The 25,307-nt window shown below is 38.6% G+C and overlaps 1 protein-coding gene across 2 annotated transcripts in view; it reads left to right on the forward strand.

Annotated features, from left to right (window-relative positions):
* Positions 1-25,307, forward strand: part of RECK (reversion inducing cysteine rich protein with kazal motifs) — a 74,051-nt gene that overhangs the window by 25,198 nt on the left and 23,546 nt on the right. Inside the window, exons 7-10 of one of the 2 annotated variants that reach the window (XM_060101959.1) lie at positions 9,738-9,771; positions 12,014-12,211; positions 17,460-17,727; positions 20,910-21,089. In XM_060101959.1, the coding sequence (XP_059957942.1) occupies positions 9,738-9,771; positions 12,014-12,211; positions 17,460-17,727; positions 20,910-21,089 (680 nt within the window). Of the gene's footprint in view, positions 1-9,737; positions 9,772-12,013; positions 12,212-16,705; positions 16,787-17,459; positions 17,728-20,909; positions 21,090-25,307 lie in introns of those variants that run through there. The other variant, XM_060101960.1, reaches the window with a different exon arrangement.

A 25,307-nucleotide genomic window follows, 5' to 3' on the forward strand; every position in this document is an offset into this window, starting at 1 on the left:
TATACTGGTCTGACATTCAATGAGAATATTAGATTGAGATACTCCAAGAAAAAGAGAAATTCTTATTAGTGAAAGTGTTCAAAGCAAAGATTTACTGGATAAATACATTGTGGAGGGGATTTCTGCAATGGACAGGAGATTTGGCTCTTCTCCCATCTTTGCATTTCTCTTATTCTGACTCATACCTATGAAAGAGTACTTCCTTTAGAAATTGAGAATACTTCTTTCAGAATCACACACACATTTGGTTAGAGCTATCAAAATCAACCAGTGGCTTGATAACTCCATCACAGATGTGTTCAAGTGTCATGGGCGTGCTTGGTTCTAGGTTAGCCATGCATTTTCACAAGCTTGGTCTTGGCCCATCTAGAAGTATTTATCAGGCCACATGCACCTGTGGATGTATGATACTAGATCAGGGATGAGATTTAAAATATTAAACAACTGGAATGACAGGCACCAACAATCAGAACAAATGCTGGATATAAACTAGAGCCATACTAGTTTAGCCATACTAGGGCAAATTGGCTGATTAGAACTAAAGTAAAAACTTAATCATGTTTTCCATGAGGTGTGAGACATCTAGTGTAATACTTTTTGCATAGTTTTTGTCTACAGCTGGCTGAAAACATTTTCTTCTAGCCACCAAGACGGTGGTTAAAAACAAAAATTGGTTGTTGATGGTGATTTTCTTGAATGTCAGAATAAACATTAAGATGATATGAGGCTGGTGTATTTCCAGAGACCTGGCAGTGTCTGTAACATGATGAGACAAATTTTAGTTTCAGGTTCATAAACCCATTTCATACCTTTATGTCACACCTTACCCGCCATTCTCTAACATAATGGGCATAAATATATATACCTTTCCATTTGCTGCATGAGCCACTGAAATACAGTGTTCCAAATTTGTCCTCAGACTTTTGTGCTTTTACTGTTTTGTTCCTTCTTTCACAGATCCTTCTCTACGCTTTTCTTTATATTGTTTTCAGAAATGTGATTTTCATTTCTCTCCTTTCTTCGTAGCTTTCTTCAGTCCAGTTATTTGATGTTATTTCATTAAGGAAGTTGAGGAACTATGAAGGAAAGTCAGTAGGAGATATTTTTGTGAGGATTTGCTTTTTTTTTTTTTTAAGCTTAATCCATTTAAGTTTTAAACTAAACTGTTGCTAAAGAAAACTAAAATAATGTTCTGTCCTGGGGCTCTGGTTCTCTGAGAATGCCGAGATAAAATTAAGACTCTGAAGATATTAAAAAGAGGCTCTAAGAACCACAAAAACAAAGATGGTCAGCCTTGTGAGTGCCAGGCTCGGTTCTGTCAGCACTATCCTATCAACACACAGCTAAATGCATAAGAGAAGAGTGCAGGTATGTGTTAAATTTTATTTTTTGAATATTCACATGTTCAAAATTCTAAACAGTATACAATAAAAAGTCTCTTTCCTACCTCTTATACCACAGCCACCCAGTTCCTAAGGTCACCAGAGATATTTTATGCACATAAAAGTAAATACGTATATATAGTCCTCTTCTACCCTTCTGTACACAAATGGTAGCTTACCACACACTTTGTGGTACCCGTGGATTCCAGTGTTTGGTGCATATTTATGTATGTCTGTATGGGCTGTCCAGTGTATCCTCAGGAAATGTCGCAATAAAATGTTCTGTTTTGAAGATTTCTATGTTTTAGTTTTATTTTGTTCCTTTTCTCTCAAATTAACCTTGATTCTAGATTTACTACCAGAAGCATAAAAGGGATGAAAAAATAGCCCTAAAAATTTAGACCTAGGAGGGCAGGGATGTAGGACCAGCAGGATTCTCTGGACAGCTAGAGGCCTTCTGTGCCTCGGTATGATTGGATCTGTGCCGCAGTAGTTCCAGGAATAGAGTAGACCTTCTTATATGGCAGATGACAGCCTAGGCTTTGGACAGTTGGCTTGGGGATTTTAGCAAAAAGAATCATGTGGTACTTTGCCTCAGCAGAGCCTTCAGCACCTAAATGTAAAGCTTCTTTTAGTTAGTACCAAGGAAATTCCGAGAATTGTCAGAATATGGTAAGTAGAAGACTGTGAATGGGAGGCTTTGTAAACGGTAAAATGCTATACAGGTATGCTGTATCAGACTAGATTTGAGCCGTTACCTGCAGCTGATGAGCTCCAAAAAGAGCGAAACCTATTAGGTCCTGCAGTACTGGCTTAAGATAGTATAAAACCTTGATTATGTTCCATTTGTATGTTGTTTTGTTTTGTCATATTTTGTACTGGGGAAGGGAATAGCTCCCATTTAGTCTCCTTGAGCTAGTGTGTTTCCTCTGCAGTCCATTCTTATAAGTCACCTGAATGAGATCATCCCAAAAGGGAAATCTGATCAAGTCTGATTAGATTGTGACCTGGTCTAATCCAAATGGCCAGGTTTTTCTCCCTAGGCAATCTCATCTACTCCCATAGCTTTAATTGCCCCAATATGATGACAACTCCAGAATCTTCTTTGCTAACCTCTTTTTCTCCTGAATCACTGCTGGATATGTGTTCTTTTGATGTTCAGCTGACATTTCAAATCAGCCAAACTGACTGTTAACCTTCCCTACCTCTCCTTCCCTCCTCCCTACTGCTATGCAACACCACACATACACACATCCCCAAACAAAAACTTATCATTTTTCTTGCATTTCTTGCTTGGTTGTTTAAGTACAGTCCTCCCAGACACATAAACTAAAAGCCTAAGAGGTATTGTCTACTCTTTCTTCTTTCTCGCCACCTCCCACAAAACAAAACAAAAAAACTGGCTCTCAAGCTCTAAAGATTTGCCTCTGAAATATGTCTTAAACTGGTCTCCTTTCCAGAGCCTCAGTTACTGCCTACCTCAGGCCTTTATACCACTTCAGGGGACAACTACAATAGCTGCCCAACTAGCTTTCCTGTCTCTAATTTCTCCTCTTATTTACTATCTCCACTTCTCCTAGGGTGACCTCTTTAAAGACCAAATATGGTCGTATCACTCCCTCCATTGAAACTGTTCAGTGGCTCACCTGTAAGATACAGTTCATGTTCCTCAGCCTGGTATACTTAAGCTTTTCTCGATCTAGCCCCTGACTCTTCCCTCCTTGACGCTTCAGCAGCTTACTGCTTATAACTTCCCAGATTACCATGTGTTGTATTTATTAGTTGTAGTTGTACCACCTGTTGCCCTCCTGGAATTCCTGTTCCCTGAATCCATCCTATCATCCCCATCCATTAGTAGGCTGGAGCCAGCTCTTACCAGCTAGGGAGAACTGGTTGTTAAATATTCAGGAATTTGGCAAGCCAGTTTTTAACTTGAAAAGCAGCTGTGATGGGGGTATTTATACCACACATATCAGCAAATATTACAAATCAGAACTCCCCTTCACCCCCACCCCACCCCAGCATGCCACAACCCCTACTGAAATTCTGGCTTAGATGGTTCCTCTTTAAAACCTTTCCTGCTCAGCCCTCTACCCTCACACACACAAAATTAGTTGCTATTTATAAACACTTGACATGCTTTATTATAGCATTGGTCACCGTATAGTGTAACTCTTTGTTTTCAAGTCACTTTTTAATGCTCAAGTCTTGAGTTCCTAGGACAGAGTCCATTGTCTCAATTGTCTTTGCATGTCATTCATTCGTTCCCTCAACATTCATTGAGTTGATACACTTAATATGTATCAGGCACTGTTCTCAGAGTACAAAGATGGAAGGATTTAGCCACTGTCTGTTAGAAGTTCATAGCCTAGTCCATGGGAAGAGAGAAATGCAAATAGTCCATTACAATACAGAGAGACAGGTACGTTGCTAGAAGTCTGTGCAAGACACGTTGAAGCCTGGAGGAAAAAACCCTTCCCAGGGTAATGGGGAAGTCTTCACAGAGCAGGTAAGACTTAAAAGATGAACAAAAATTTGTTGCCTATAAATAGGTGCTACAGTTAGTATTTTTATAGATAGAATTTTTTAATAGAAAATTTTCCCACTCTGGACAATACACAAGGTTCTTTGTTTCACAATAAATAGCAGTTTTATGTGAAAACCCTGTGTAAATGTCTATGAATCAGGCATTCTTTGAATGAGCAGAGAAAGCACTGAATACTGTATCTGTAATCACAATGTTGTGTAGCAAACCATCCCCAAACTCCATAGCCTAGAATTATTATTATTTAATAATAATTTATTATTTCTCATGCATTTAGCAGGCCTAGCTGCTTCTGGCTGGGCTCACTTGTGCATCTGCAGTCAGCTGGCAAGTCAGCCAGGGTCTGGCTGATTTAGGATGCCCTTGGCTAAGTCAGCTCAGCTCTCCTCCATGTGTGTCTCCCAGCCTTCTAGCAGGCTAGCTCAGGCAGGTTCCCATGGTTGTGGCAGGGGCCCAAGAAAAGAAGTGGAAACATGCAAGTATATGTGCAGGTCTCTACTTACCTCATGCTTGCTACTGCCCACTTAACTAAAGCAAATCACATGTCTAAATCCAGAGTTAGTGTGAGAGAAATAGATACAGGGAAATGTAAAAAATTGGGGCCATTGCTGCAGTCAATCTGCCACAAACACATACTCTGTGTAAGCTGTGTTCTAGACATTATGTTACTCTGCAGGTGTTATTTGCCATTGAATTTGCTTCCAGCTGGTTGGATGCTCTGGGTGATAATGAGCAAACTTCTCTGAGCAGTCTGGACCTATTAATCTTATCTCAGTTTTGGGTTTCATTTTTATCCCACTATTGAAATGACATTTATTATTTGGGAGGCTGAAGAGTCATTTGTTTAGTGACATCCATGTCCTATTAAACTCCTTTACATATTCTAGTCACTTAGATTTTTTTTACTAAAAAGCCATGGTGTCCACAGCAAGGAGAAAATATCTTGTGGAGGTTTAAAAAACATGTTTTCAAAGGTCAGTTATTGGGGAATTCCCTGGTGGTCCAGTGGTTAGGACTCGGTACTTTCACTGCCATGACCTGGGTTCAATCCCTGGTCGGGGAACTAAGATCCTGCAAGCTGCACAGCGTGGCCAAAAAAAGAAAAAAAAAAAGGTCAAGTATTTAATCTCTCCAACTTAGCATTTAATAAGCTAGATTCGTCATGCAAAACTTCAAACTGGGAGAACTCTGAGTCCATCTGTGAAAAGCAAACAGATTTTATTTATTGAGACCTTAGGAACAAAACAGCCCCTTTACTTTTAACTAGTAAGTAGCCTTGGGAATAGGAAACATTAACAACAGTTCATAGAATGTACTCTTTTGGGTCTTTGTCCAGAAGTGACTAAAATATCCAAGATTCAAACCTGGTTTTGTTTGTTTTTAATAAGATTCATGTGAACTGTTTGTGAATTGTTTGTTTCATTTTCATCATCCTCATCATTGGTGAGAAAGGGAAGCTGGAGGGACCAGTAGTAGTAGGAGGGCAGTGGACAGAGAAAGTATTGAGACAAGTGGACAAATGGAGAAATGCTAGAAGGGGTCATTGATGTGGAAAAGTGAGTGGCCAGGTCAGAAAATAAATCTGCAGAGCCAAGTTCTGAGCAAGAGTTTAGAGCCGCAGAGTCTACCTTGCAATCGGACCCCAATGGCTCTTCCCCCCAGAAGGAAGGTCAGTGTGGCATAAAGGATCACATAGGGTTCCCTTGACTTTGATTTCACTCTGTATCTTAGTTTTTCTGCTAGGTGTGCCCACAGGTGGGAGGGCTTATTGCAGTTCTCAAAAACCATTTTAGGTAGGGCAGGGAACTGGCTAATGAAAGCAGCTGCCTGAGGAAAGATTTCATGATCAAAATTTTTTAAAGGAAATAATAATACTTCAAGAAAATGATTTTTTTCACAATTTAAGATGTTGATTTAAAAAATAGACTTAAAATAGGTTACTCTATGGACATAAATTCAACCTTGCATTGGCTGCATTCAGAATAATAATCCAAAGTCTTCTCACAGGATAGTGTCATGGGAGAGCACTGGCAGAGCAATCTGGGTTCTAGCCCCGCCTTTGTCCTTTGCTTACTGTGTACATCTCTCTATCCAGCTGTATAGTGAAGGCTTTGGGAGTTGAAGATCTCTTGCTGTCAATGCTCACATACTGACTTGTTCTTTGGGTCTCTGAGGTTTTTGTAGATCCTAACCTCAGTTACACTGTAATTTTGACCTCTTCTAGAGTAAGATGATTGGGGTGAGGGAGCTGCTATATGGAGTCACATTGAGTATAATATTGGTGGCAGAAGGTCAAAAGAGGCTCGGTATAAACCCAACTGAGTATAAACCCTCAGTTACTGCCCACTTTTGCCACTAGATGGCGATCGGGCATTTGAAAGACTTAAGAATTGACTAGCTAAGACCCTGATGGACCATCTTAAATGAAGAAACTGTCAAGGCTGTAACTCATGTGTGTCTTAAGCCCTGTCAAAATAGTCAGCAGTAGTTTTAGCAGTGAAAAGGTAGAGTTACCTATAGTTTATACCTTAGGTAGAGTTACCTAAGGTTAAGAATCTTTTATCAAAGAGGGGGCTTATGATAAAATCATGATGGGTGTAAAGTAAGTAACAGAGAATTGATGAATTCATCAGATACCAGTATACTTGAGTGAAGGACCATTCTTTTTTAAATTTAATTTCATTTTTTACTGAAGTATAGTTGAATTGCAATGTTGTGTTACTGCTGTACAGCAAAGTGACTCAGTTATACATATATATGCATTCTTTTTCATATTCTTTTCCATTATGGTTTATCACAGGATATTGAATATAGTTCCCTGTGCTATACAGTAGAACCTTGTTGTTTATCAATTCTGTATATATCAGTTTGCATGGTATATATACCATGCAACCCCAAACTCCCAATCCAATGCTCTCCCACCCACTTCCCCCTTAGCCGCCGCCAGTCTATTCCCTATAAGGACCATACTTTGGAACCTTAAAACTGGTAAAGATAAAGAAAGAGATGTAAAAATGGTATTAACACTAGAGGTGCTGCCATGTGGAAATATAAAAGTTTTTCGTTCAACAAGTTAGAGTAACGCTATGCATGAAAGGTCTATCAGTGAACATTAAGGGAAACGAGAAATGCTTAGGGAACATCTCTGAGCTCTGGATGTGACATCAAGAGAGACAGCTGAGCCCTTCTATATCAGCGGTTAGCAAACCTTTTCTGTGAAGGGTCAGAAAGCAAATATTTTAGGCTTACCGGCCAGTTTAGGCTTACTGTCCACTCAACTCTACCATTATAGTGTGAGGTAACCATATACAATATGTAAATGAATGGGTGTGACTGTGTTCCAATAAAACTTTACTTACAAAAACAGGCAGCGGGCAAGATTTGGCCTGGGTGCCATAGTTTGCCAACCCATTTGTGGGTGAAAGCTAGGGTCCATAATTAGTTCTCCTTTCTAGGCCTCAGACTCTGGCTTCTGTCAAATGAGTTGGATTAGCTGATCTCCGACATTTTTCAGATTTTGTGTCCTTTAGTACCTCTCTCTGAAGCTAAGTGATCCACAAGGCTGACCCAGAGTGATATTTCTTTTATTTTTAAGATCAAAATTTTTTTAAAAATCAAGCTTGAACAAATTTTTAAGTTTCTAGAGCAGAATTTCTCAACCTTGACACTATTGACATTTGGGGCTGGATAATCCTTTGTTGTAGGGAAGCTGTCTTGTGCATTGTAGGATGTTTAACAGCATCTCTAGACTCCTCTACCTACTAGATGTCAGTTCAGTAGAACACCCCAACCCCCCCGTGTTATGACAACCAAGAATGTCTCCAGACATTGCCATATGCCACCTGGGAAGCAAGATTACCTCCACTTGAAAACCACAGCTTTAGAGACTTTAAAAGTAACTGGAAGAATAACAAAAATGGAAATCAGGCCATGTAACCCAGGACGGCCACCAAGATAAAAAACATACTTCTTTAGGAACAAGGCCAAAAAAGCCAAAACCAAGAGGAACCAAGAGGAACAAGAGGAACAACCAGCATATTAGAAAGAGAATGGCAGGGAATTCCCTGGCGGTCCAGTGGTTAAGACTCCGCACTTTCACTGCTGAGGGCCTGGGTTCCACCAGGGAACTAGGATCCCACAAGCCTCTCAGCTCAGCCAAAAAAAGCAAAGCAAACAAAAAAAGGAAAAGGGCAATGAGAATTTTATTCACCCAGTTAAGAGGGGCTGGAAAGTTGGTAGCAGATAACTTTTTTTTTTTTTTGGCTGCACCAGGTCTTAGTTGCCACATGTGAGATCTTTAGTTGCTTGCAGCATGAGGGCTCTTTTAGTTGCGTCATGCGGGATCTAGTTCCCTGACCAGTGATCGAACCCGGACCTCCTGCATTGGGAGCTTGGAGTCCTAACCATTGGACCACCAAGGAAGTCCTGGTAGCAGATGACTTTTTAATATTGATTTAGATCATTTTATTGAAAGTGTTCCTGAAACCATTGAACCAAAATAGAGGGCTACCTATAATGGGTAGCTGAAAAGTCAAACTAAAACAAAGAAACATGGATGAAGAGAAATATAAAAAAGACCACTATTAAAGAATACCAAGAATATTTACTTTTCACTATTTTATATTATTTGATGAGATCTCTAACAAAGAATTCATACTGGGTGAATTCATTAGCCCTTATCTGTGGGTCCTGGGTATTTTGCTTTGGATAAATCAAATGTGGTTTATTCCTACAATAGAATATTATTTAGTAGAGAAAATGCAGTACAGCTTCACACAACTACATAGATGGATCCTTGAAGCTAGGTTTTAACTGTCAGTAAAGCTGATCCTTTAATAAGTCTAGATCACGTAGCCAGCTTGGAAGTTAGTTGCAAATAAAAGCCAAAATCATCTCTATTCATTAATAAGGGTGTACTTGTTTTCCATCTACCTTTTATTTATGCCCATATTCTTTTAAGAATTTGTTCTCTTCCAAGTGTGATATTAATCATAGTCTATAAGCCCTGATTATCCAAATAGCTTTGTACAAGGAATTTTTTGTTTGTCTTGTTTTGTTTATTTTCCTTACAATGACTTTAACACAGTGTGATATTTTCCGAACAGTGATCTAAGAGATCTAAAAACATTAATTCTAGTCTCAGATTCTACTTTTGACTTGCTCTGTGACCTGGGGCAGTCTCTCCCCTGCTAAGGAAATGGTTTCTTTATCTGTAATACGGTAGAGAGATTCCCCAACTCTGGCCCCAGGATGGCTACATAAGAATCATCTTTGAGGCCTTGTTTAAAATTTAGATTTCTGTGCTTCATTCCCAAATTCCAATTCTGTAGTCTAGGGTAAGGCCTAGGAAGCCCAGGTGTTCTAGTGCACGGCCAGGTTTGAGAACAATTAGAGGTGATCTCTAAGGTCCTTTCAACTCTAAAATGCAGTGGTTATATGAAATATGTATTTCCCTAAATAACCTTTATTATATTATTTTCTGAAAGCTTTTTTATGTTCTACAAGAAACAATTGAGATTACTACATTGTACTTTCCCCACATACGCACATTGGTACAGCTTTACATAAACTTGGTTTGCTATAATGTGGTCAGCTTATGGCTTGGGTGATAATCTTGATCCCCAAAATGTATTAGAAGATGGTTTCTCTTTTCACCAGAATGCTATATCATAGTTTCTTTGTTTTTAATCTTGGATTTAGATAAGGATTAAATAGTTTGATATCCTGATTTCCATATAACTATAAAAGTGGAATAAAATTAGAAATTCTATGTGGTTGTTAATTTCTGTTTGTTTTCCTTTAATTTACAGAATGCTCTTTTCAGTTGCATTAGCAGAAATGAAAGTAAGTATATTGTTGATGGTTATACAAGCAATCCAAAGAGCAAAACACGGTTTACAGAATATGATTTAGCTGTTATAAATATTGCCAAAACTCTGACATTATAACTTAGGCTGTTACTAAACCGTCTGAAGGAATGTGCACAGCAGGATTCTGATAGGCTCTTTCCTCTGGAGTGTTTGGGCCATTCATGAATTCTAACAATTCCCATGTCCTAATTACAGATTTACAAAGCAGATATCAGTGCTGGGTGTTTTAGAGGAAGATCATGCCCCACTTGGATAAACAGGAAGTTGAGCACTCCCACGTGATATAAACAGAAGTTGAACACTCCCACGTAATATAACATAATATAATTGCAGCACTTGCTGAGGGCTGCTTCTCAGTTCATTCAGCAGATATTCACTGACTACTTGCTCTGTGCAGGGCAGATGCACACCTGTGGGGGTCACAACCTGTACACAAAGAACTCTGGGACACGGTGGGTATGGGATAGAGTTACTGATAAGGTGCTGCGGGAGTTCAGAGGAAGGAGGGATCACATCTTGCAGGGGCGCTTAGAGGTGACTTCATGGAGTTGGTAGCTGAACTGGGCCTTGAAGGATGGACATGGTGTGAGCAGTAGAGATTGGAGGAAGGGCATTCCAGCTGAAGGGAAGAGCGAGAACAGTTGGAGATGGGGAAACACGTGTGAGGAGTAAAGAGTTGTTAGGTTTGCTTGGCAGTGGGGTGTATTAAAGTATAGGAAACATTAGCTGTCTGTACTTTATCTTCTACTCTTTCTAAATGGGATTTAGTTCAAGATTTTCCAGATAGTCTTTAGCACATAATCCTATATCCTCCCACACTGTGAGGAAGCCAGCCTAATTGGGGCATCAGAAGACAGGCATCTTTGTCCTATTCTCACTTGTCTCCTCTGTCCTCAGCATCCCTCACCCCTGCCCCCAGTTTTAGCTTCATTGAGGTTGACAATGATAAATGTAGCCATTAATGATTGTTCTTTGTGATTAAAATGAACAATTCAGCAATGAACAATGTAAGTTTGTTAGTAATTTCAAATCAAAAACTTAGCTGGCACAATAGGTATGAAACAGTTTCCTTGTCCAGGAAAGAGGCTTGTCTTGCTATCAGTTTAGTCCTACTTTAGTTCATTTGTATATGATTTTATCATTATCATTATTTCTGGAAGTCGCCTGAGTTCCCTGCTCATTCCTTGGTCTGTGGAATCCACCAGAAACCTGATTCTGGTTCCTCTATAACCATCCCTAATTATTATCAGAGGTTTCCTACCTGCCATTTTCTTAACCTTTTCCGGCCATATCTCTACCCTTTTGGCTCCCTTCAGCCTCCCACAGACCCCTTAGCCTCTCCTATGAGGACCTCTTGCTCTTCATTATAAATCCCACATCTGCACCCCCAGCCACTCATCCTGCTCTTCCCAGATACCTTAAATAGTCCACCTTGATTTTTTAAAATACATACATCCAGAATCATTTATTCCAAATGTGAGTTTTACTTTTCAGTGTTGAAGCAAGCCATATCAGTTATGAGGTGAGGACTTTCAATTTAGGCATAGTCCTGGAGATTTTCAAACAGTATAGAACTTTTGGGATTTTGTTTCAAGATAGACAGTTATATAATTTGCAAATTTATGAAGTGGTCCTGATATCTCTTAGTTTTTACTGGTCCTATTTTATAAATGTGAGGTATTTGGGGTTTTGTTTTATTTTGATATGTTTGATTTGTTTTGCTTTGGTTTGCTTTGTTTATGAATCTCCACAGATCTAACGTGGAAAGAAGCTGTTCCAGTGGTTCTCAACATGGGTGCTATTAGCATTTTGGGAGACAGTTTCGATTATATGAGACTTTCCTGTACGTTGCACAGCATTTAACAGCCCTGACCCCCATGTGCTAAACGCCAGCAGTCATCCTTAAGTCATCATGAAAACCAGAAACACTTCCACATGCATCCAAATTCTCCCAGGGGCTGGTACTGCTCCTGCTGAGAACCACTGCACTATAGACTATAAGTTGACAAATAATGACTTTCTCAGACCAGTGAGCACCTGAATGTCCCCATGGCCATGCTTATAGTAGTGCTGACTTTAAGTACGTGTCTTCTATGGCATGGTTTTATTTCTGAAATTCAAAAAGACACATATTGTTCCATCATTATTATGATGATTTAGTGTTAGCAAATAGCTGATTTCATTTCAATGTAATCTCCTTTTTTTTTTTCCCCTAGTGGGCTCAGTTTGTTGCAGTTATGCAGGCCATCACACAAACTGCCGAGAATACTGTCAAGCCATTTTTCGAACAGACTCTTCTCCTGGTCCTTCTCAGATCAAAGCAGTGGAAAATTATTGTGCCTCTATTAGTCCACAATTAATACACTGTGTAAACAATTATACCCAGTCTTATCCAATGAGGAACCCAACAGATAGTAAGTAAAAGCCACATATTCCTCTCATTTCAATCTTTGGTAAAATAATTGGTAAAAAAAAAAAAAAAGAAGTAAATTCTTGAAGATACCTACAGTCTGGGTCATTTGGGAAATACTAGGCTTCCTTTGGTCTTTAGATTTGGCAGACTGGACATTATCATCACAGCTAAAAATGCTGAGAAAGACAGTGCTGTCAAGGGTATGAAGAAACAGGCACTCTCTATTCTGAAGTGGGAAAATTCACTGGTATGGATATTTTAAGAGGGAAAATTGGGTTATGACCATGAGAATTTCAAATAATCATACCTTTTAATCTAGCAATTCCATTTCTCAGAAATTATCCTTCACAAAAACTCACAAATTTTGAAAACTACATCTACACATATAAAGGATGTTTACTACAACATTGCTGGTATAGAGAAAAATTAAAAATGACCTAAACATCCACCAATAGGATATTGATTAAAGTTGATTAAATAAATTATATATCTCTATAATAACAACATTATACAATCAACATACTGGAAGATTTATTATGTAAATCAATGAAGTTACAACACTCCCTCACACAATACACAAAAATAAACTCAAAATGGCTTAAAGACTTAACTATAAGACATGATACCGTAAAACTCCTAGAAGAGAACATAGGAGAAACATTCTCTGACATAAATTTTAGCAATATTTTCTTAGATCAGTCTCCCAAGGCAAAAGAAATAGAAGCAAAATAAACAAATGAGACCTACTCAAACTTATAAGCTTTTTCACAGCAAAGGAAACCATAAACAAAATGAAAAGACAACCTATGGACTGGGAGAAAATATTTATAAACAATGCGACCAACAAGGGCTTAATTTCCAAAATATACAAACAGCTTATACAACTCAATATCAAAAAAATAAACAACCCAATCAAAAAATGGGCAGAAGACCTAAACAGACATTTCTGCAAAGAAGATATACAGCTGACCAGCAGACACATGAAAAGATGCTCAGTATTGCTAATTGTTAGAGAAATGCAAATCAAAACTACAATGAGAGAGAGGGCAGACAGCAGAAGCACTACAGGAAGAACTACAGTCCTGCAGCCTATGGAACAAAAACCACATTCACATAAATATAGGCAAGATGAAAAGGCAGAGGGCTATGTACCAGATGAAGGAACAAGATAAAACCCCAGAAAAACAACTAAATGAAGTGGAGATAGGCAACCTTCCAGAAAAAGAATTCAGAATAATGATATTGAAGATGATCCAGGACCTCGGAAAAAGAATGGAGGCAAAGATCGAGAAGATGCAAGAAATGTTTAACAAATACCTAGAAGAATTAAAGAACAAACAAACAGAGATGAACAACACAATAACTGAAATGAAAAATACACTAAAAGGAATCAATAGCAGAATAACTGAGGCAGAAGAACAGATAAGTGACTTGGAAGACAGAATGGTGGAATTCACTGCTGCAGAACAGAAAAAAGAATGAAAAGAAATGGAGACAGCCTAAGAGACATCTGGGACAACATTCAACGCAAAAACATTCGCATTATAGGGGTCCCAGAAGGAGAAGAGAGAGAGAGGGCCCGAGAAAATATTTGAAGAGATTATAGTCGAAAACTTCCCTAACATGGGAAAGGAAATAGCCACCCAAGTCCAGTAAGTGCAGAGAGTCGCATACAGGATAAACCCAAGGAGAAACATGCCAAGACACATAGTAATCAAATTGGCAAAAATTAAAGACAAAGAAAAATTATTGAAAGCACCAAGGGAAAAATGACAAATAACATACAAGGGAACTCCCATAAGGTTAACAGCTGATTTCTCAGCAGAAACTCTACAAGCTGGAAGGAAGTGGCATGATATACTTAAAGTGATGAAAGGGAAGAACCTACAACCAAAATTATTCTATCTGGCACAGATCTCATTCAGATTCGATTGAGAAATCAAAAGTTTTACAGACAAGCAAAAGCTAAGAGAATTCAGCACCACCAAACCAGCTCTACAACAAATGCAAAAGGAGCTTCTCTAAGTGGGAAACACAAGAGAAGAAAAGGACCTACAAAAACAAACCCATAACGGTTGAGAAAATGGTCATAGGAACATACATATCAATAATTACCTTAAACGTGAACGGATAAAATGTTCCAACCAAAAGACACAGGCTTGCTAATGGATACAAAAACAAGACCCATATATATGCTGTCTACAAGAGACCCACTTCAGACCTAGGGACACATATAGACTGAAAGTGAGGGGATGGAAAAGGATACTCCATGCAAATGGAAATCAAAAGAAAGCTGGAGTAGCAATACTCATATCAGATAAAATAGACTTTAAAATAAAGAATGTTACAAGAGACAAGGAAGGACACTACATAATGATCAAGGGATCAATCCAAGAAGAAGATATAGCAATTATAAATATATAATATTATAAATATATATGGTGCACCATAGGAGCACCTCAATACATAAGGCAACTGCTAACAGCTATAAAACAGGAAATTGACAGTAACACAATAATAGTGGGCGACTTTAACACCTCACTTACACCAATGGACAGACCATCCAAACAGAAAATTAATAAGGAAACACAAGTTTTAAATGACACAATAGACCAGATAGATTTAATTGATATTTATAGGACATTCCATCCAAAAACAGCAGATTACACTTTCTTCTCAAGTGCGCATGGAACATTCTCCAGGATAGATCACATCTTGGTTCACAAATCAAGCCTCAGTAAATTTAAGAAAATTGCAATTGTATCAAGCATCTTTTCTGACCACAATGCTATGAGATTAAAAATCAATTACAGGGAAAAAAATGTAAAAACACAAGCACATGGAGGCTAAACACTACATTACTAAATAACCAAGAGATCACTGAAGAAATCAAAAGAGGAAATCAAAAAATACCTAGAGGGCTTCCCTGGTGGCGCTGTGGTTAAGAATCTGCCTGCCAATGCAGGGGACATGGGTTCAAGCCCTAGTCTGGGAAGATCCCACATGTCATGGAACAACTAAGTCCGTGTGCCACAACTACTGAGCCTGCGCTCTAGAGCCCGTGCTCCGCAACAAGAGAAGCCACCACAGTGAGAAGCCAGTGCACCACAGCAAAGAGTAGTCCCCACTCTCCTCAACTAGAGAAAAGCCCAGGTGCAGCAACAAAGACCCAGTGCAGCCAAAAATAAAATTAATTAATTAAAAAAAACCATTTAAAAAAATACCTAGAGACAAATGACAGTGAAAACACGACAATCCAAAACTTATGGGATGCAGCAAAAGCAGTTCTAAGAAGGAAGTTTATAGCAATACAAGCCTACCTCAATAAACAAGAAAAATCTCAAACAATCTAACCTTACACCTAAAGGAACTAGAGAAAGAAGAACAAACAAAACCCAAAGTTAGTAGAAGGAAAGAAATCATAAAGATCAGAACAGAAATAAATGAAATAGAAACAAAGAAAACAATAGCAAAGATCAATAAAACTAAAAGCTGGTTCTTTGAGAAGATAAACAAAATTGATAAACCATTAGCCAGACTCATCAAGAAAAAGAGGGAGAGGACTCAAATCAATAAAATTAGAAATGAAAAAGGAGAAGTTACAACAGACCGCAGAAATACAAAACATCCTAAGAGACTACTACAACCAACTCTATGCCAATAAAATGGACAACCTGGAAGAAATGGACAAATTCTTAGAAAAGTATAGCATTCCGAGACTGAACCAGGAAGAAATAGAAAATATGAACAGACAAATCACAAGTAATGAAATTGAAACTGTGATTAAAAATCTTCCGACAAACAAAAGTCCAGGACCAGATGGCTTCACAGGTGAATTCTATCAAACATTTAGAGAAGAGCTAACACCCATCCTTCTCAAACTCTTCTAAAACATTGCAGAGGAAGGAACACTCCCAAACTCATTCTGTGAGGCCACCATCACCCTGATAGCAAAACCAGACAAAGATACTACAAAAAAAGAAAATTATAGACCAATATCACTGATGAATATAGATGCAAAAATCCTCAACAAAGTACTAGCAAACAGAATCCAACAACACATTAAAAGGATCATACACCATGATCAAGTGGGATTTATCCCAGGTATGCAAGGATTCTTCCATATATGAACATCAATCAATGTGATACACCATATTAACAAACTGAAGAATAGAAACCATATGATCATCTCAATAGATGCAGAAAAAAGCTTTTGACAAAATTCCACACCCGTTTATGATAAAAACTCTCCAGAAAGTGAGCATAGAGGGAACCTACCTCAACATAATAAAGGTCATATATGACAAACCCACAGCAAACATGATTCTCAGTGTTGAAAAACTGAAAACATTTCCTCTAACATCAGGAAGAAGACAAGGATATCCACTCTCACCACTACTATTAAACGTAGTTTTGGAAGTCCTAGCCACAGCAATCAGAGAAGAAAAAGAAATAAAAGGAATACCAATTGGAAAAGAAGAAGTAAAACTGTCCCTGTTTGCAGATGACATGATACTATATACAGAGAATCCTGAAGATGCCACCAGAAAACTACTAGAGCTAATCAATGAATTTGGTAAAGTTTCAGGATACAAAATTAATGCACATAACTTATAAGAACCTGATATATAAATATGAATCCTCTGACTGGTTGAAAGTGTTCTCTTGCTTTCTGATTTTTTATAGAAAAGTAAAGGCAGAAGCAAACTGATATCTTGTCAGAGTTTGTAATTGTATTGTTTAAATTACTACTTAGATTAATTAATTTGCACAGATTTGTAAAAGCTTTATATCCCAGAATGTAATGAAATACAGTATTTGTGGTTATTGCTATTAAAATTAGTCATCTTTCTCATTATGTCAAGAACATAATCCCTTTTAGGTAGCTGTTTCTAGCATGAAATAATTCCAGTTTGATCTACAGTACCCTTTCCAGGAACATAAAATGCCTTGCATGTAAGCACCTCTTAGGTGTAGGAGGACCTTTCATTTATCTAGGAATAGTGCTGGAGATCCCATGATTGGGCACAGTGGTGAATCTGGTAATAAATACCTAGTCTACCTTTAGCTTTTCACTTATTTGCTATATTGCAAAGTAATGGAGAGAGAATTTGGTAGGCTCAGTATCCTGGAGAAATTGACATGACTCAAGAGTATTAACAGGTTCCAGTACACCACTGGGTCCTTCTGTCTGAGCAATGCATGACATAAAACCAGCTAATTAAGCCACTTATATTCTGAAAATGTAGGTTTATATTGCTGTGACAGAGCTGAAGATCATGCTTGCCAAAATGCCTGCAAGAGAATTCTGATGTCTAAGAAAACAGAAATGGAGATTGTTGATGGCCTCATCGAGGGTTGTAAGACCCAGCCTTTGCCTCAGGATCCACTTTGGCAGTGTTTTCTTGAAAGCTCACAATCTGTTCACCCTGGAGTCACTGTACACCCTCCTCCCTCTACGGGCCTTGATGGCGCTAAATTGCACTGTTGTTCTAAAGCAAACACTTCAACATGTAGGTCAGTACCTCATTTTCCTTTATTAAAAACAGTAGAAAATAGCATTTTAATTAATGAATTTAAGTCTAGCAAATGTGTGTTATATTCTACTGTGTAGTCTCAAGAGTCTAGAAGATATAAAATCATTCTTTCATCCAGCAGATATTTATTGAGCATCATGTATATATAGAACATTGTTTTTGTACATTGAGCTAAAAGCACTGTGTTTTGGAGTATGGAGGTTTAACATTGGCAGGGAAATAAATATTTAAAGATGATGCAATATGAATTCTACCCTCGAGGTTATCGTCAAGTAAGCTTACAATTTAGGAGATGTTTTGACCAGACATCTAAGGGATATTCTTTTTGTTAAATTGTGAAACTTTGAACTTAATCAATTTTTTGCATATGTTGGTGAATAACCTGGGCTGGCACTTATATCCAAAGTTAGACAGCAGTGTATTGGCATTCATTTGGATGATACACTTAGGGATAAAAAATTGGCAATACTATTTGTGTAGGATGGAGGAAACACAATCTAGAGATAAGAATAAATGGAGATAAGGTAATGGTTTAACACAGGCGAAACAGAAGTTTGCTTTATTAGAGATATTTTGGGTGAAAAGGTACCACATATTACTAGAATATCCTGAAATGGATGTGACATACAAAGAGTGAAACGATCTTTCCTGTGGTTTCTAAATTGGATGGACTTTAGCAAAAAATTGTGCCTAGCACAGCTTATCAGACTTTATCAAAGATATGAAAAAATCTGGAAAATATCCAAAGAAAATTAACAGAAGGGCTAAAAGAGAAGTTAAGTTGGCCCTATAATTCAGGAAATTGGGTTGCTGATAGGAATTAATAAATGTACATAGGGGAGGGATGCTGAGTACTTCTTTTTTTTTTATTAGTTAAAGATGTATTTTATTTTTTTATTTTTATTTTTTTTACAACTTTATTGGAGTATAATTGCTTCACAATGGTGTATTAGTTTCTGCTCTGAGTACTTCTTTGAATGTCTACAAAAGAGTTTATGCCCTGTAGTCACTGGAGATAGGACTGGCTGTGTCATCCCAGAAGAATTTCAGTAAGAAACATGGCACCTCTTACCTTGATGTAAGGTTTTATGGTTTACTGAATGCTTTCACTTTCATCTTGTTTCATCCTCATGAAACCTTACAAGATGACTGGTATCATCTTATGACTGATGTCAATTTGAATAATTCTTGTATATATAAAGAAAACTAACTCTGAGATGTTAAACAATCTGTCCAAGATCATACAGAAAGTTAGGACTAAAGAAAGGACTGATTTCCAGATCAAGGTACCTAATGGATTTTTTTTTTTTTTTTTTATGGCTGCGTTGGGTCTTAGTTGCTGCGTGCAGGCTTTCTCTAGTTGTGGCAAGCAGGGCTAGTCTTTGTTGCGGTGCGCGGGCTTCTCATTGCCGTGGCTTCTCTTGTTGCAGAGCACAGGCTCTAGGCACAGAGGCTTAGTAGTTGTGGCACGTGGGCTTAGTAGTTGTGGCTCACGGGCTCTAGAGCACAGGCTCAGTAGTTGTGGAGCACAGGCTTAGTTGCACCACGGCATGTGGGATCTTCCTGGACCAGGGCTCAAACCTGTGTCCCCTGCATTGGCAGGCAGATTCTCAACCACTGCACCTCCAGCGAAGTCCCTACCTAATGGATCTTGATATCAGCTTTCTCATCCCCATGATGTGTAAGCTCAATTGAGAGCAAGGACTTTATCTCTTTTATTCACCACTGCATTTCCAGTGCCTTCAACAGGGCCTCACACAAAACAGGCACTCAATAAATGCTGGTAGACTGAATGAGCAAACTTATAAAAGTAAAGATACTCTCCACATAGGGGTAATTATGAGAGTCAAAATGTGACAGGGGTGGAGAATTTCTACTTGTGACTTTGCATATTCCGGTAGTATTAAAATTTTATATTATGTGTTACTTTTTTTTTTTACACCTTTATTACATTTATAAATGTTAAAAATTAAACTAATGAATATAATGTGTGAAAGCACTTTGGAAATGATACTGATGTTATTTTAGCTATATACATGCACTGAAGTTGCTTTATAATCATCGAGTACTGAAATAAAAATGCATACAGGGCCTCCCTGGTGGCGCAGTGGTTGAGAGTCCGCCTGCCGATGCAGGGGATACGGGTTCGTGCCCCGATCTGGGAGGATCCCATATGCCGCGGAGCGGCTGGGCCCGTGAGCCATGGCCGCTGGGCCTGCGCGTCCGGAGCCTGTGCTCCGCAACGGGAGAGGCCACGACAGTGAGAGGCCCGCATACCGCAAAAAGAAAAAAAAAAAAAATGCATACATACTACAATAGTGTATATATATATAGTATATATTGCTATATACAATAGTTTATAGCAGTTTTGGAATTCATAAAGCCTTTACATGTAGGCTATCTTGGTATATCTTAAGGAATATAAGTGGCTTGGGGATACTTTTTCAGGGAGAATCCAGTGAACCCTAAGTCTATAATGCTTCTTAAATGGAGTCTGGGGCTTCCCTGGTGGCACAGTGGTTGAGAGTCCACCTGCCGATGCAGGGGACGCGGGTTCGTGCCCCCGTCCGGGAAGATCCCACATGCCGCGGAGCGGCTGGGCCCGTGAGCCATGGCTGCTGAGCCTGCACGTCCGGAGCCTGTGCTCCACAATGGGAGAGGCCACAACAGTGAGAGGCCCACGTACTGCAAAAAAAAAAAAAAAAAAGAAAAAAAAAAAGGAGTCTGAGGATCATGTCACAGTTTTGCCTCCTGTGATTGAAGCATAAGTATAGTGGACTATATCTTTGTGGAGGCAAAACCATATGCTTTACCTTACTTCAAGTAAAGGTAAAAGAGAGATCAGAAATATAAACGGGAATAATTGTGCCAAGAATAAGGATGTACAAATACTATAATTAAACATTAAATTTAGCACTGAGCTTTCTAGAAACCATAGCAAAAAGGAAAGAGGTGGATAATAAAAGAAAGCTAACTTTTTCATATAAAAGATTACTTTTTCAGGCTCTAAATTCTAGAAGATAGATCTTAGTCTTTTGGTTTTTGTACTTTTTTTTTCATTTATGTTCTAAAGTACAGTTCATAGAGTTCAAGTTTTATGCAAATCAAATATTTATTCATTTGGCTCATCTGTACGTTTCTTCATTTGTTCTTTTGTTTCAGGGAACTGTGCACTAAACTTTATAGCATGAGCTGGGGCAATACACAGAGTTGGCAAGAGTTTGATCGCTTTTGTGAATATAATCCAGTGGAAGTGTCCATGTTGACCTGTTTAGCAGATGTTCGGGAACCTTGCCAGTTGGGCTGTAGAAATCTTACTTACTGTACTAATTTTAACAACAGGTAGGAGCAAATTACTATACGTGAAATAGAAATATTTTATCATTAATTGCCTTGTTTTTAAATAAGTGAAAAGATCATTTTACTCTGATTTTGTTCCTGCTAAGTTAAAAGGAAGTAGTATACCTTTATCATTTCATCTTTAAATGCTATATTCTATCTTGTAAATCACCCCTGGGAAAGGAAGCACTGTAACAAAGTCCCTTCTAATCTCGAGATACTTCAAACTTCTAGAATTCAAAGAGTCTCCTCTGCCTTCAGTCTACCATTCTTCCCCTCTCCCTTCTGCTGCACCACCAGTGGAAATAATTCACTGCAGAATAAAACACTGTGAGCAATTTGCTCATCCGAATGCCCTCTTATGGACAAATTTGTGGGGGTTTTTTGTTTTTTGTTTTTTGAGGTACGCGGGTCTCTCACTGTTGCGGCCTCTCCTGTTGTGGAGCACAGGCTCCGGACGCGCAGCCTCAGCGGCCATGGCTCACGGGCCTAGCCGCTCCGCAGCATGTGGGATCTTCTCGGACCGGGGCACAAACCCGCGTCCCCTGCATCGGCAGGTGGACCCTCAACCACTGCGCCACTAGGGAAGCCCGAACAATTTGTTTTGAAGGACCTTCAGATTGGTTGAGGTTCCCACTCAGTGAGCCCCCTATTTCATACAAAAACTTTCTTTACAGAAGCAATTTGAATAGGTATTTCCCTGAGATATCAATTATGGTATGAAAAATAAGGGCCAAGAACTGAATTAATGGCTGAAGAAGCAATGAAGAAAACAGAAAAAGGGCATCCAGAAGCATAGAGAATACATATCCGAGAAGCCAGGGAGGGAGAGTTTCTAAAGGAAAGGGGACTGGCTGGTTTTATGAGCTGCAGCCCAGAGATCAAGAACACAAAAAGGAAGAGAATCATTCAGTTGAGGCAGAAGGAATTTCAGAGGATACTCACCTCAAGCTAACACACATCCGATCCTCTTAAAAGTATTCAGATTATTATTTTGAGTAAGAAAATTGAGATATCTTTACAACTAGCGTTAGCCAATAAGGACCTGGCTTAGAGGTTGAGCAAATTTGAAGTCTATGAAATGTTTCAAGTTAAATTTGCACATAGTTCTAGCTTCTGGTAATGGTAGAGCAGTTTGTATCAGACTGCCACTCCTGTCAGTACCAATTATAAGCTCTGCACAAAATATAAAAACATAATTGTTTTGAAGGTATTTGAGAGTGACCAAAAGCAGGAGGAGGTACATCTCATGAAAGATAGAAACCACACTGAGTGGGGGCCACATTTATCCAGTTTTTTCTTCATGGGCACTCTCAGTCCCCTGGCATGGCATATAGAATTCAAGCAAAAAGCAGCAGTCTTGGGCTGAGGAGTTAAGAGATCACAGTTTGGGGCTGCCAGAGGGGCTGGATATGAAATTGGAAAATCCCAGAAAGGAGGGAACCACAAAAGGAGATGCCCCAACAATCTGCCTACAAGCTCCCCTTAAATCCTTGAATTTAACAAAGTCACAAGGTACAAGTCTAACATACAAAAGCCAACTGCATTTCTGTATATTAGCAACAAACAATTAGAAAATGAATTTTATAAAAAAAAGTTTACACAATTGCATCAAAAATATGAAATACTGGGCTTCCCTGGTGGCACAGTGGTTGAGAGTCCACCTGACGATGCAGGGGACACGGGTTCGTGTCCCGGTCTGGGAGGATCCCACATGCCGCAGAGCAGCTGGGCCCGTGAGCCATGGCCGCTGAGCCTTTGCATCCGGAGCCTGTGCTCCGCAACGGGAGAGGCCACAACAGTGAGAGGCCCGCGTACCACAAAAAAAAAAAAAAAAAAAAAAGAAATACTTAGAGATAAATCTAACAAAAGATGTGCAAGAACTCTACACTAGGAACCAGAATACTTTGCAGAGAGAAGTTAAATGGAGAGAAGTACCATGTTCATGGATTAGAAGACTCAATATTGTTAAGATGTTAATTCTCCTGAAACCAATCTCCAGATTCAGTGCAATCTCAATCAAAATCCCAACCAGCTTTTTTTTTTTTTTTTTTAAAGAGGAAATAGATGCGATGTTTGTTTGTTTGTTTGTTTGTTTTTTCTTTTTGCGGCGCGCGGGCCTCCCACTGTTGTGGCCCCCCCCCGTTGCGGAGCACAGGCTCCAGATGCGCAGGCTCAGCGGCCATGGCCCACGGGCCCAGCCGCTCCGCGGCATGTGGGATCCTCCCAGACCGGGGCACGAACCCGTGTCCCCTGCATCGGCAGGCGAACTCTCAACCACTGCGCCACCAGGGAAGCCCCCCAACCAGCTTTTTAAAATAGAAAGTGCCAGACTAATTCTAAAATTCATATGAAAAGATAAAAAACCTAGAATAGCTAAAACAATTTTTTTAAGGAATAAATTTGGAGAACTTACAGTACATGATTTCAAGACTTATTATAAAACAATAGAAATTAAGTCAATGTAGCAATTCCCGGGTGGTCCAGTGGTTAGGACTCTGTGCTTTCACTGCCGAGGGCCCAGGTTCAGTCCCTGGTCAAGCAACCTAAGATCCCGCAAGACGTGTGGCGCAGCCAAAAAATAATAATAATAAATTATATAATAATAAATAAATAAATAAATTTTAATTTTAAAAAGAAATTAAATCAATGTAATATTGGCATAAATTTAGACAAATAGATCAGTGACAAAATAGAGAGGCAAGAATAGACCCACACATATAAATTGATTTTCAACAAAGGCAGCAAGGCAATTCACTGCAAAAAGAAACATCTTTTCAACAAATGATGCTGGAACAACTGAATATCTGTATGAAAAAAAAAAACCTTAACCTCCATCTCACACCATCCACAAAAATTAATTCAAGATGGGTCGTAGAACTAAACATAAAAGCTAAAAATAAAAGCTTCTAGAAAAAAAAATAGGAGACTATGTTGATAGCCTTGATATAGCCAGAGATTTTGTAGGCAGGACACAAAATACACTAATTATAAAAGAAAAAAATTAATGAACTAGAGTTGAACAATAAACATTTTTGTTCACCAAAAGACACCATTTAAAATTTGAAAAGATAAGCCACAGTCTGAGAAAAAATATTCAATATATTACACATGTACACACACACAATCACACACATGTGCATTTGACAGAGGTCCTGTATCCAGAATATATAAATAACTCCTACAGCCTCATAATAAAAAGTCAGACAACCCAATTAAAAAATGGGCACACAGACCTACTAGAGAATGGACTTGAGGATATGGGGAGGGGGAAGGGTAAGCTGTGACAAAGTGAAAGAGCGGCATGGACATATATACACTACCAAACGTAAGGTAGATAGCTAGTGGGAAGCAGCCGCATAGCACAGGGAGATCAGCTCGGTGCTTTGTCACCGCCTGGAGGGGTGGGATAGGGAGGGTGGGAGGAAGACGCAAAAGGGAGGGGATATGGAAACATATGTATATGTATAACTGATTAAATTTGAAAAAAAATAAAAATTAAAAAAAAATGGGCAAAAAATTTTCAAGGACACTTCATCAAAGAAGACATCAAAAGAGCCACTTAGTATATGAAAAAGTGTATTACCATTAGTCATGCAAAATGCAAATAAAAACCCCAGTGAGATGCCTCCTCATACCAAATAGTTAAAATTAGAAGACTGACAAGCATGTAAACCAACTAGAAGTTTCATACATTGCTGGTGAGAGTGTAAAATGGTATGATCACTTTGGAAAACAGTTTGGCAGTTTCTTAATAAGTTATGACCCAAAATTGCCATTCATATCCAGGGGAAAGAGACATGGAAACTAGAAACAACCTTAATGTCTATAAAACAGTGAATGAATAAACCAGCATTTCTCAAAGTGTGGTCTGTGGTCCCCCAAACCCCTTGAGATCAAAACTATTTTTATAATAATACTAAGATGTTATTTGCCTATTTCACTCACATTCTCAAGAGTGAAGAGTGAAGTTTTCCAGCTGCTTTAAGACATGATAACAGCAACAGATTGAATGCAGGAGCAGATATGAAAATGCAGCTGTCTTCTATAAAGCCAGACATTAAATAGATTTTCAAAACTATAAAACAGATCTACCCTTTTCACTAATTTTTGCTTTAACATGTAATGGGTTTATTATCATTTTAAATGAATTAATAAGTACTTTAAAAATCTCTCAGTTTAAAAAAAAAATCTCTCAGTTTTGATTTACAGTGTGGTGGG

The sequence above is a fragment of the Mesoplodon densirostris genome, chromosome 6 (assembly GCF_025265405.1).
Source record: "Mesoplodon densirostris isolate mMesDen1 chromosome 6, mMesDen1 primary haplotype, whole genome shotgun sequence".
In the NCBI taxonomy this organism is placed as follows: domain Eukaryota; kingdom Metazoa; phylum Chordata; class Mammalia; order Artiodactyla; family Ziphiidae; genus Mesoplodon; species Mesoplodon densirostris.